Below are 13651 nucleotides of genomic sequence, written 5' to 3'. Positions count from 1 at the left end.
GAAATCCATGCAACTCCTATCATTTCTCCCTTCCGCCACAACATGAACCGAATAGGTTGTAAAATGTTTTGTAATGCCTTCTTAGTCCAAGATAGTAAAGGCAAAAAATATAATAACATGGGTATCAAGATACATTGCACCACTTTGAGTCGTACATGAAAGGGCCATAATTGAGACTTCCAATACATAAATTTTTCCTTCAATTTACTACCAATCCAATCAATCAATTGAACATTTGTAACATCAACACCCAATGGAACCCAAATGTCAATAAATTGATCCTCGTGTAATCACTGACCCTCACCATCCCAAACATTCCAAATCACTCTCCCTATAAGAAATAAGGCAAGACTTCCTCCAATTTATATACAACCTTGAAGCCAAATCAAATTGATCCCAAACTTGCATGCTTCTTTCAAGATTTTCTTTAGAGGCTTGTAAAAACATAAAAGAATCATCTGCCAATGCTTGTGCCACCAATTGTCCACCAGAAGGAAGATGCAAACCCACAATATCACCATTAGCCGCAAGATTTGACAACATTACTAACAAAGGATGTGTAACAATAGCAAATAACAATGGGTTTAGTGGACATCCTTGCCGTGTGGATCTAGTAAGAAACACTTTCGAAGTAACTCCGCCATTAAGCATCACACGCAAGGTCGCATTTTGCCCTAGCAAAAAGATAAGTTGACACATACGAGGACCAAACCCCATATTATACATCACACTTGAGAGGAAAGACCAATTAACATGATCATATGTTTTTTCCAAATCTAATTGCACCATAACCATTTCTTGATGTGTATGTCGAGCATAATTGGTAGCCATTTGAACATTCAAAACATTATGCAATATATTTCTACCTATAATAAAACCATATTGAGATGGATGAATACGTTGAGGTAAGAACTTCTGAAGTCTGTTGGATAATATTTTTGCAAACACTTTGTGTATAACCCTCCCATCAATGAAATAGACCTCCATTGATGAAATGACTCCGGAAATGGTACCTTTGGTATCAATTTGATTAAGCCCACCTTCCAGCTCTCAGCCATTAAACCAGAATCCCAACATTGTTGAAACATTTGTGTGAATGGACTCTTAAGCATGTCAGCATACATATTAAATACTTCGTTTGTAACACCATCCCAACCAGGGCTTTGACCATTTGGAAGATGTAACAATACCTTTTCCACCTCAACTTCTTCAAAATCGGCATCCAATTCTTGACAAATATTTGTATTCACGACATTCCCAATTACATTATAAAATTCTTGTCTTAACAAAATCAAAGCAAAGCCCAATCGGAAAGCAAAGCCTTAACAAAATCACAACGATTGCCAATATTATAATCATCTCCAATAACATTTTTCCCACCAAGACTAACAACATATGATGTTTTCTCATGTTCTATAGAATCGATACACTTTTGCCTCTTGTAATTTTCACAACCATCATTACTACCACATCCATCAACAATCATCAACTCACTTCCTATTGTTGTGTTAGCCATCCTAATAGAGATTGAGAGAACTAACTTGAGACGATTTTGATTTTGCTTGTAGCTTCTTGTAACGATAACAAAACTTAGCGTGAAAATAATCCTTAGAAAGCTTTTTGAACGAGCTTCGCAACGAGCCAAAAATCATAAAAATCGAAGTTTTGAGTACAAAGTTACATCAGAAACATGTTTCAACCCTATTCTTGGAACCTCATCGCTTTTTTTTCTTCTACTCTCTCTCTCTCTCCCAACGTCCATATTATTGTCCCTTGGATACCCCATTTTATCATTATGTGTGGGGTTGCCTACCTAGTCCTTACACATTTGATATTGCCTCTCAAAGCTACTCTTGGTTTACCTGATCGATCAATGTGACAGGAACTACACACTCCCGATGAACAACGCTCGGCCACAACCAAGCTTAGAATCAAACACAAAAAAACGGGAATGAATGCACGACACAATGGAGAGAAGAGTACACAGGATGTTTACGTGGAAAACCCAAACACGGGAAAAACCACGGCAGTCCACTGACTGCTAACTATCACTATGTGACAATATACAATAGATGAACACAGAGGCAACGACCTCTTGTTCACTGTCTTCGCCACAGGCGGCGGTTACAACATAGATACGAACTCTTCGTCTCTTTCTCTCTCTCTTTCTCTCTCTATGTACACTATTGCGCTCTAATCTTGCTCCAACAAGAATGACAACAACATCATCTTTCTAAGTTTGCCCTAAGTCATATTTATACTAATATGACTTATCGGCTATTTACAAATATAGCCCCGATGGACTCTCAGAAAACATATTTACAAATATGTCCCTTCATCCGGTGAGCACTTCTCACCGGGCCTGCATCATCCGGCGCTTGCCGGGCATTCATCATCCAGTTCTCACCGGGTCTTCCATTTCCGGGTACTCCTCATCCGGTTCTCACCGGGTCTTCCGTAGTTGGGTACTCGTCCTCTGGTTCCGGCCTCGGCCGAGTTTGCTCATCAATATTGTTCTACTCACTTCCCATCCGAAGGGACCGGTTTCCTAACACAATGTGAGGTCTCATCCAAATGTCCCAAAGTGACTACTAGTTCGCACCATTTCTCTTCCATTGAAGCTATGAGAAGTTTCTCTTGTGGCACCAAATGTGGGTAAATGTTTCCTCGTGTTATGAGAATATGGGGCATGTTTGATCCGAGGATAATCATGGGAAATGGTATAATCGCAACAAAATGAGTCAATGAATAATCTACATGCATAGTAATGAGTGGTGATGCAATGGCATCTCTTATTGCAAGCAAATGGGGATATTTTGTCAATATACAATAGAACAACCAACCTCAACAACTTATTACATTTCCAATTGCTCACTACAACTTTCACTCGGTGACAACAACCTTCTTTACATAAGACGTTTTATATGGCAATCTATGAAGATGTTAAATGGAGTATGAGATGTGCTAAATGACAAGTGTCATTATATCATCTTCTATGCACAATGCATGCATACCATGTAGGGTTGAGAAGTGGGTCTAATATGTCTAATTGAACCATAGTTGTAAAATTTGGCCAATCAAACATGAACAGCACACTAATAAATGTGAAGTATTACACAATGCACACCATTCAGGGCATGTTTTGATATGTGAAATGAGTTTTGTGTTGTTTAATGTTTATTGCCGAACAAATAAGTATTAAATAACATTTTCGAATCTTCACACAACACACTACATTGGTTTCTTCATGGCTCTCCTCAATACGCAAAAAACACCGTTGTTGAGATTGAACAAAGGCTTATAATTAACCATGAGAATATAAGTTTTCTTTTATGATAATTATTAAGAGTTGCACGTCTATGAGAGAGATTTACGAGTTGAACATTCCTTGAAACCTCATTCGAACTGCTGCCAACTATGGAGCAAACGTTTTTAAGTTCAACATAATCAGAGCAACCAACAGAAATCTCATTCAAACTGCCAACTATGGAGCAAACGTTTTTATGTTCAACATAATCAGAGCAACCAACAGAATTATTTGTTACCAATTAATATATCATAATTATCACCAAAACTCAAACAAGAGCATAATCGTCTTCATTGTGGCCAATCTGCATTCTCATATCAGCCTTGGATTTACTCAATGGTGCAGCTTGTTTATCACATCCTTTAATGATCAACGACTTTACTGTACCATATGAACTGAAAGAATTCTGAATTTGCAGTAGATACACTAAGGAGAATCAAATCAACCTACAAAACATCGAAGTCCATCAGCAGCTCAGCAACTCTAACCTCACCCTTATGAGTTTGGGGTTAGATCAAGTCACTTAAGAAAAGTCTGCTGGTTAAGTGATATTAATACACCCAATATTTCCTGATATTAATTTGGGTAATCATAAACTGGAAAACAGATAGAGAAAATAATGCAACACAGTGCGCACTTCAACACCACAGCCTAAGTTGAAATGCCCACTGAACAAGAATGAGCAATGATACAGTGGAGCATCCTTGAGGGTCATAAGTTCCTTATCATATTGGGTATGGTAAAGAACTGAGTGAGGCAAACCTCAATATTGACACCAAGAGCACCCTTGACAGCAAATATGATAACCATATCATATTAGGTAGGCTCTACATTAACTATCTAGGTTTATATCAACCTGTGTATCTGACTCAGACAAATGTCATAATTGACTGGAAAGAAGAGATATAAATTGAGCACTGTATCATACAAGCTGGTGTGGCCTCCTCGGTGTAGATCATGGTGTACCAGAATGACAGATAACAACATGGCTTGGGTATACGTATGTATATATATGATTGACGGATGGATGCATCAAACCTTCTTGTCCACCTTGAAGTTCATTCCATACCACTTCTTTTTGGCAGATTTATCCCTGGTAGGGGATTCCTCAGAGGTCACTGTAGTTTTTTCTTCAGTTGCAGCACCTGATCCCCCCAAGTTGCTGCTACTGTTGGTGTGCCTTCTCATCTGTGATCCCGATGAAAATGACGACTGAATGCTTTCTCTAGACTTCAGGAGCTCGTCTACCTAAGAAAATTCAGCATCCACTTTCATGATCAGCCAGCCTTCACAATTTCTGAACGCAATTCAAATTATACTAGTAACACGTGATACACATGTCTGCATGAAGATTTGGGAACGATAACTCACGGTACACAGGTCTTTGCAGTTCAGTTTACCAAACGCAAATCAGGTGTTTCTGTTTCTGGAGGGAATTGAAGTAGATCAACTTTGAAAACATTGATACTTCTATAAGATATGAATATAAGCAGAAGTCTAACAATTCAAAAGAGGACTTCAAAACCCAGCCAGCTACTTAGTATGATTTATGTTCTTACAAGAATATCTTAGGATGCATCCTTTGAGTGTGTTAATTTGGAAAATCATGAAAGAAGAAACACAAAGCTCCAAATGGAACCTAGAATACATCATAATCCTCTTGTATGCTATATATAACATACTTTCCACAAATGTCATATTATTTTCACCAGCATTCTAGAAGGCTTTTTATCTACGATATTTTGGTGGAGGATAAGTATTCCAAACAATGATAGGAGAATTTCTATAATCAAATATTGCGATAATTTATGATCATGGAGCATCTATTCTGGACATAGATAAGCAGGTGTAAAACCAGATGGAACATTCAACAAAAGCTTACATGCAGCTCAAGTGAAATTGGCTAGCATGAATGTCTAGGAAGCTTTTCTCATTGGGATAAAAGGAGAATATCAGTTTTTGAGACTATTTTCAAGACTGATTCATTTTATTTTTACTTATCTGCCATGGCATTTCTGGCATGACAGAATTGGAGTGGTCATACAAATTATTAAGAGGAACATGGCCACTATTTGAATTGATCATCAGTAGGAAACTAGTTTCTCACTGTGTTTTCCGAAAAACAAATGAGACTTGAGAAGGATAAAATTCTTAAAACAAATTTATCATTGCCTTATTTTGCATACTCTTCCACTTCCTAATGTAGTCAATCATCCAATTAGGCATGAGAATTACTTCTTTTTGCTCTTTGTTTGGTATTCATTGTACTTATTTAGCATATCTGTAGATTCTTTGAACAGCTATCACTGCTACAAACTGGGAAGTCGTACAAGTTTCCAGTATTCAAATGGCAAACTGAACTTCATGTGTTCATTCTCAAGATTTTTTAAATGAAGCTTCTCAGAATGAAGGGGGCCTGTAGCCTATACAAAGGACCCAAATGACTGGCACACATACACAGCCTGTTGGTCTGGTAGTTACATTTTTTCTTCAACAAAGGGATGGATTACTGAAGTTTGCTGAATAATAAAGATGTAGAATATCCACAAACAATACATGTACATATTAAGTTTTTATGATAAATTGGAAGCAGAAAACACACCGAAATTTTCTCATCTTTAAATTTTTTGCTGACAGCTGTAAACCGTGCTAAGACCTGCAGACATGGACCATCTTTCAGATAAACTATAGGGCTACAATGGAGCCATGTGCAGATACTCAAGAAACCAACATAAAATTGGACCACACCTAACCTCTTTATATTCCACCTCAAATTCCCTTAACTCCTTTTGTTTGTTCAATAGCTGTGCTTCAATAGCTCTAAGCTTCTCTGCAGAGTCTTTAAAAGATTCAGCTGACACAGCCTCAATTGTATAGGTTGCACTTTTGAAGAAGTTATCACCTGATAATAAGGATCATACTGAGGCCCAACACTTCTTGTATATTTGCCAAAACATAATATGATCTATTTCCCTTTACCATAAACAGCAAATACATGTGTTCCTGCTTTCAAGCCTAATACTTCACACGGCTGCAGACCTTCAAGCTTTTTGAAAAAAGAAGAGTCTGGATCTTTGGCCATTGCTAACTAAAAAAGACAATAAAATAATGAGCATGCAGGTAAATTTCCACCCCAGAAACACGAACCTGACTTCTTTAAACAATAATCATTCAAAAACTAACCGCATTCATTGTCAAGTCTAGCCTATAAACTTGGAAATGTAAGAAATACATTCCAGCTGATGTAACTTTTCCTGTCTTCGCACTGTCCTCCTAGTGAAATATAAAGATGAGAAGCATAATATGAGTTCTTTAGACAATGCTCAAATACTTCAATTACAAAGTTTATGCATGGTGCCAAACTAACCACATAGCTGGGTAATCAATGAGCAACCAGAAATGCCCACAAGTTCCTATTTGGCAACAAGAATATAAAGAAATTTGCACAAGCTTTCACAAGAGATCTTCAAGTTCTGGAAGATTTGAGATAAAAATGATCTAGTCTCTAAATTCTTCTCAGGAGGAATCGAAGAAAAGACAATATTTCAACACTTCCATAAAACAACATAGTATAGAAGAATAACTTAGCAACACCACCAAAATGTGATAAGACAAAGTGGACAACACCAAGACGAGAAAGAGGCAGCAGGAACAGGAAAGAAGAATAAAAGGGATTGATCCAAGCAAAGAGAATTAAGGTCATGAACAATGAGCACGATACAAAGGCATTGAAAGGGTGGTTACAGCTATTGGCCACCTACATACAACTGCTTATTAGAACTATTGGCAGCTTATATACTGCATATAAAGAACAGCCAATTTGAGCTACCACAGTATAGCGATTGTAAGATATTCCAAGTCTACAAGAAACTCGTTCTATCAGCATGTTATGCATCGAGCTTCCTAAAACAATTTAGTGCCAGCATACATAACTCTTGAGAATTTTCCAGTAGATCTCAGATCTACCACAATTGGAGGGTTCATTGATTTAAGAAAACAAAATGTTGTATTTTATGTCTTTATTGAAATGCTCTAAATGTGCTCACCTCTAGTCATAGATTAAATGATATTTTATACATTTTATATCCAGCCGTCATATGCAGTGTATCCCCAGATTTTACAGAGTGAACTAGAAGACATTGTGAAAGGTGGTGGATGATACGCAGCAGTGTGATTGTGTGGAGATGGGATTATCAATATATAGGAAACGGTGTATTAAGCACCAAACTGTTTTATTAATATCTTCCTGACGCTAGAGTCCAGTTATGGGACAAAAGTGAGACATTTGCTGTCATATTCCAGCTGGGGCCAAGGGCAGACAAAAAGGAGAAAGAAAGATATAGCAACGTCTCTAAAAGACCACAAAAGCCTATGGGACCAAACGAGAGATTAGATCTTAAAATGATCTCTGATCCTTGAGCACAACAAACCAAAATAAATGTAATTAGATTAATAAAACTGCCTAAAATTATTGGTTTATCAAAAAATCCTAAAAGGTAGCACAATATTATTAAATTCATTGGGATGTGAGATCTTTGCTGTTGCTACATCACCTCTGTACAAATTTATTCATAGTATCCTTCAATTTCTAATTTAAAACTTATTGGTTTATCAAAAAATCCTGAAAATGTAGTACAACATTATTAAATTCATGGGGATGTGGGATTTTTTATGTTGCTACATCACCTCTGTACAAATCTATTCATACTATCCTTCAATTTCTAATTTTTTCATTCTGAATTATGCAGTAGCCCCAGAAGGTAGACATCCCGGGTTATTGGCTTTTTGGGCACTTTTGGGGTGATCTGATGAAAGTTTTTGTTGTTGTAGATGACATCTCTAATAGTGTTGTGCAATTGGTGGGTAATAAAAATAGAGACGTCTATTGAGAGTAGGTGAGTAAGTTTTAACTTATTGTCATGTCTTGAGAGACTGAGCAAAATTTATTTACTGCATGAGTCATTAAGTTACAAACAAGTCGCCCTGACTATTAACAGATTGAGGTCGGTATAGTTATGTCATTTTTAATTATAGAGAATATGGCTTTGTGATCTGCATGAACATCAAAATTCCATTTGAAAATTTCAATTATCTACCAAATAGTTTACCTGATAAATATAAACATTCCTATTGAGAGTGTGTGGGCAAGATTTAACTTATTGTCAAATCTTCAGACTAATCAAATTTTACTTAATGCATGTTATGTTCTTAGAAACCAAGTCACCTGACTATTTTTAAATAATGAAGGATCTCTATTTACTGATCATTTTAATGACAGAAATTATAAGTTGGTAACAGATAGGAGCATGAAAAGTAGTCATTGGGAATTTCAATAGTCTGCATGATGGTATGTTTATAGTCTCGTAGTAGTATGTTTTATTATCTTTGCAAAAAATGAAGTTTGCTGGATCTGTTTCTAATCATGTATAATCATACCTACAAAATGTATATGGCAATAAAATACTAACATTGAGCAGAGACCCTTCCAAAACACTTAAAAAAGTAATACTTATTCATTCATGGTATCTAACCTGCAAAGCCAAACCTAAGCCACAATTCTCTTCTTGTTCGAAGTACAGAAGCTGCCACAAAAAAGGAAACTCAGTGTTTATTTGTCATGTTTCAATTATTTGAAGTTCAGATTGACAGATTTACCTTAAATTTGCTTTGTGCTTGAGAGGTTACCCGAACCACAATTCCCACATTGGCTTGTTCCTCCGAGATTGTTACCCCATAAAAATGAGCAGCTTGCTTTTCAACCTGCTGACAGTAATAAGTGGTTTCGCAAATTTAAAAAAAAGACTGATTCACTAATTACAAATAGGGCATTTTAAAAAGACTTGCCCTATCATTGACAGGTCTTCCTAATGGAAGTGGTTTGATTGTTACTGTTCCATTGATTGCTTCTTCCAGCATGTAAGGGGAAATTGAAGTCTTTATAGGAACACCAAGCTTGCTGAAAATAAATTCACTATGCTTAGAATTTCAGAAAACTAACTGTTGCAATATGCATGTGTATTGCATGCATATACATGAATGAATTCAATTAACATAGGTTAATTGCATTAAGCTTTTCAAAAGGTTACTCATGTAGCAAACCTGAATAAAGCTGCAAGCATGGTACTTACTGTACCAAGATTTGAAAGGTCAAGCTCCATCTCAAGACCATCAGCATCTACAGACTGATAGAGGAATAGAAAATACCCATAAGATCTATTTTAAGATTCAGTCACTATTTGACCACGTGTATGTGAATATAAGATATAGATACTCATACACATATCCCTATACGTGCGTACAAAAACATGTCTGTATAGATGATTTCAGGAATTATGTTAATACCTCAAACCCAGACATGTCATATCGACTTCGTTTCTCAGGATCAGATAAAATCCCATAGGAGTATGCAATCTCCTTGAACATCTCAACTGCCTCTGGATTATCGACATTTTTGTCTGGGTGAAACCTATCAAGAAGAAACACTTAGAAAAATCAAGAAACATGGGTGCAGAAGCTACTCTTGTTTGTTAAGGGTAATTTTTTATGGGAAGGATGGATGGAAAGAAGCTACAGAAAGCATATTTTATTAAATTTTTTACTAACAGAAAAATATGAACATAACATCTCACTGATATTTTAGAGCAAAACTCAATATCACAATGAGAATCAAAATCATCAACAGCACAATTAACATTGAGCTTTACATGCTACTTGATGTATGGTTATCCAAAAACAAGGTGTTTTGCAAGGATGAGAACAGTCCTATAACATAAGGCATGTCCAAACTACTAAATAGATAGATTTTGTAACCTTTCCTCAAAGGTCTAATATGACCCATGGAACAAAATTACTATCCTTGGAGGTCAAATATGACCTATGAGAACAGTCCTATAAGATAAGGCATGTCCAAACTACTAGATAGATAGATTTTGTAACCTTCACTCAAAGGTCTAATATGACCCATGGAACAAAATTTCTATCTTGGAGGTCAAATATGACCTATGAGCCACAAGACTCTCAATGCCCAAGATATTTATTATTAAGCATTGCAATTGAGAAAGGTGGGTAGGCATAGGTCTGGTAAAAATGTAGGGAATACAAATTTTAACTGATTTAAGGTCTCAAAGGTATTTTGCAGGATGAGAACAGTCCTATAACATACGGCATGTCTAAACTACTAAATAGATAGATAGATTTTGTAACCTTCCCTCAAAGGTCTAATATGACCTGTGGACCAAAATTACTATCCTTGGAGGTCAAATGACCTATGAACCACAAGACTCTCAATGCCTAGGATATTTATTACTAAGCATTGCAAATGAGAAAGGTGGATAAGCATAGGTCTGGTAAAGCTTGATCATCCACCCCATCATGGACCTAAGTTTGAGTACTATTGCTGCCACATCTCACATCCGGTCACCCATGCAAAAGCTAGTAAGGTTTGCCATCACACTGATTTTACACACTCACATACATTGAAAATAGAAATTGGGGATTTACTGATTGTGACCTGAAAAAGAGAATATGTCCCTCAATGTACCAGACATAGAAAAGCATATTGCATGATTTTCAATCATTCCAACAAGGTTGAACTCAGTTACAAGAACTCATAATGAGGACAGAACCATTGCCAATTGCCGACACCACTAAGAATGCTCTTTGCTCATACCTCAACGGATATAAGAGTATGCTTCCTATTTCTTTGGTACATGAACTAATGGCTATTCCAATTAACCTAATTTCTAATACAGGAACCCTGAGAACACATATTTTTCCTTTCCTCTAGAGAAATCCTTGTTCACCATAGAAATTTGAGGGCAATGGCCTGATGGAAGAACTGCTCTCACTAGCATTCTCATGTGGCTAGCCTTGGACCAGTTATTCTGAATAAATGTGTTCTGAGCTTCCCATATAGCAAGCGACAACTCACTTTCAACTATACTGAAACTGATCTTGGTACACAAGTCTAGACAAAGCATTGACCACTACATTATGTCCTCCCCCCCTCATGATACTCAATCTCTATATGAAACTCTTGCATGACTTGCCCCCATCTTGAAGTCCAGTTGAGTACAGAAGTACTTCAAAGTGGCATGATCAATCAGTCCTTGAATTCACTCCGTACAAGTAGTGACAGCTGTCTTGAGTGCATGAATGATTACAAATTTGCATGTAGCTTTACCTCATGCATGGGCCCCTTCCTCAGTGCAGGGAACTTATTGATCTCAAAAGCTATTGGTCTATCTTGTTGAATAAGGATGTTGATCCGGATAGTAAATTTAGGAAACAAGCTTCGTTTTTCATTTCAGGTTTTGATTTAACGTTTCTATTTGTTCTACCATTATAAAATTGTCATCTCTCTCCCTCTAGATACACAGCCATATAAGCCTCCCAAAATTGTCTTTCTTATATCTACTAAAAAGGAGACCTTACTTGAGAGCCAATTTCCTATAAGCCGACTTGATTTGCTGCTCAGTCGCATTCTTAGGCACATCCAAAACTTCATATGGATCCCTTCTTGAAGGCGGCGCTGTAACCATGCTTTTGTGGTCGGACATTCTTTCCTTGTTTTCAAATCAAACAAGAAAAGGTAGCAAAAAAAACAAAAATGGAAAGCTCGTCACCAGCAGAGATCCTTCGTTTTCTGAAAAGGTTTAGGAACAAGTTAGGTTAAAGAAATGTTCTGTGAGCTATCTCTGCATAACTCACAAATTAGGGTTCAAAAATAGAGAGGGATTATCTGTAAAAAATGAAAATGCAAAAAAGAAAGACGCGAAAGGAAAGCTTCTTATACCGAACAAAGATCCTTGGTTTTCTGCAACTTTTAACAAAAAACAGTAAAAAGGTCTGGTTTTAGCCACGACGACCTGCGCGATTACAGTGCAGAATTAGGGTTTCCGGGGGTGATCGATTAAATGTGTGAAGAGAGAAAATTTGGCGAAATTTCTTTCAATTCATGGCTCCGAAGTGGAGTACAAAAAAAGGAGAGGGGCTGAAAGACAGAGACTTCTCCTCTCCTCTTTCAATTTCAATCCATTCATTCAATTCCGTGTTAATGTTGTTGTGATTCATTCAATAACACGTTATTGATGTTGTGAGCTCATGTCATGGCTCCCCAAACAACTGTCAGCCACCACAACTGAATTCTGCATAAACTAATGCTATATAGCCTACAAGTATAGCCCATGCCCGGAGGCCACCCTAACCCTATCCTATCGCCCATTCCCAATTCTTCTTTTCTGACTCCTGAGATCACAATCCTTGGGCGACCAAATCCCAGGGCACAGTAGAAGAACGAGCCTTCGTATCAAATCCCATTTTCAGTGTCCGAAGTATGTAGGTTTGATTGCTTGTCTCGTATCTGATCGATCGGAAAAGGATACATCAATATTATTCAGTCTCCCAAATTGCTCGCAAAAAAACGAACAAAGATCTTCAAAAGTGCCCATTATATTGTATTACATGTGATAAGTCCCTTATATATGTCAAGGAATTGTAAGGATGGAATATTATTGATTATATGCTTAAATCTTCGACTCCTCCTTAATATAGCAACCGTGTTGTAGTTCTCTTGCCAATTTTATCTTGAATTTTCTGACTTCACTAATTCATGGTCTCACAATTCAAACTCGTTACTATTAGCTAACCCTAATTTATTCATGGAGGGACAACAACTAATAGTGATAATAGCTATAATAGCCATATACATTATGTCCACTTTTCTTATCAACAATGTGGAATATCTTGAGATTTTCAAAACTTACAAGTCACTTGATGTAACACTTGTTTTTTAAAATTTCTAAAAGAGCAAAGGTTTATTCCATAAAGAAATGCTCTTGATAGCATATTCTTTAACAAATGGTATATGTAGGACCACATATATTTAAGTGCAAATTATGACCTCAAACTAAAAGAAAGATTGAGAGAGTTTTAAGTGAGTCTATCAAATTCAAATTGGTTGCTTCTGGACAAGCTTAAAGACTTACATATTGTTGTTCTTACTAACCTTACCTACCTAACCTACTATGAAGATCTATGATGTCATGCGACATATACTCTATTGTTGGCAGGATTAAGGGCAATGTCCATCCACTCCTAAGGCTACTAGCAAATACTAGTAAATGGGCAAGCAAACTCTAAACTTAACAATTAATCACTCACTTGAGAGGTTAAGACATTACCTAACATGCCTAATCACTAACATAAATGCTAAAGCATTTTACATGATAATAATGGAATGCAAGAAAGAAAAAGTGTATTTTACAGCTTTTACGATGCCCTTGGCCTTTTCACACCGTGTCACAAGTCTCTCGATTCCTTCATTTGCACCTAACATCTAGGTAC

General features: G+C 36.8%; 1 protein-coding gene across 2 annotated transcripts; it reads right to left on the bottom strand.

Moving 5' to 3' along the window:
• Positions 1 to 3700: 3700 nt before the first annotated feature.
• LOC147849539 (chaperone protein dnaJ 15-like) lies at positions 3701 to 12415 on the bottom strand. 2 transcript variants are annotated; one of them, XM_087337420.1, is made up of 12 exons: positions 12102 to 12415; positions 11741 to 11951; positions 9650 to 9773; positions 9407 to 9489; positions 9152 to 9263; positions 8963 to 9067; positions 8839 to 8889; positions 6491 to 6580; positions 6287 to 6395; positions 6061 to 6209; positions 5910 to 5963; positions 3701 to 4555 (listed from the first exon to the last, which is right to left on the bottom strand). In XM_087337420.1, exons 2-12 carry the CDS (start codon positions 11863 to 11865, stop codon positions 4340 to 4342), a joined length of 1218 nt encoding a protein of 405 aa, XP_087193546.1. In that variant the 5' UTR covers positions 11866 to 11951; positions 12102 to 12415; the 3' UTR covers positions 3701 to 4339. The 2 variants fall into 2 exon arrangements, with proteins under 2 accessions (XP_087193546.1, XP_087193547.1); XM_087337421.1 differs by having other exon boundaries at positions 12175 to 12415.
• Positions 12416 to 13651: the final 1236 nt, after the last annotated feature.

Source organism: Azolla caroliniana, unplaced genomic scaffold (genome assembly GCF_043228905.1).
Source record: "Azolla caroliniana isolate FFs.n. ecotype wild unplaced genomic scaffold, voAzoCaro1.0.p SCAF_34, whole genome shotgun sequence".
NCBI lineage: Eukaryota > Viridiplantae > Streptophyta > Polypodiopsida > Salviniales > Salviniaceae > Azolla > Azolla caroliniana.
The sequence above is the reverse complement of the archived record's forward strand: the minus strand, read 5'-3'. Positions and strand labels throughout refer to the sequence as shown.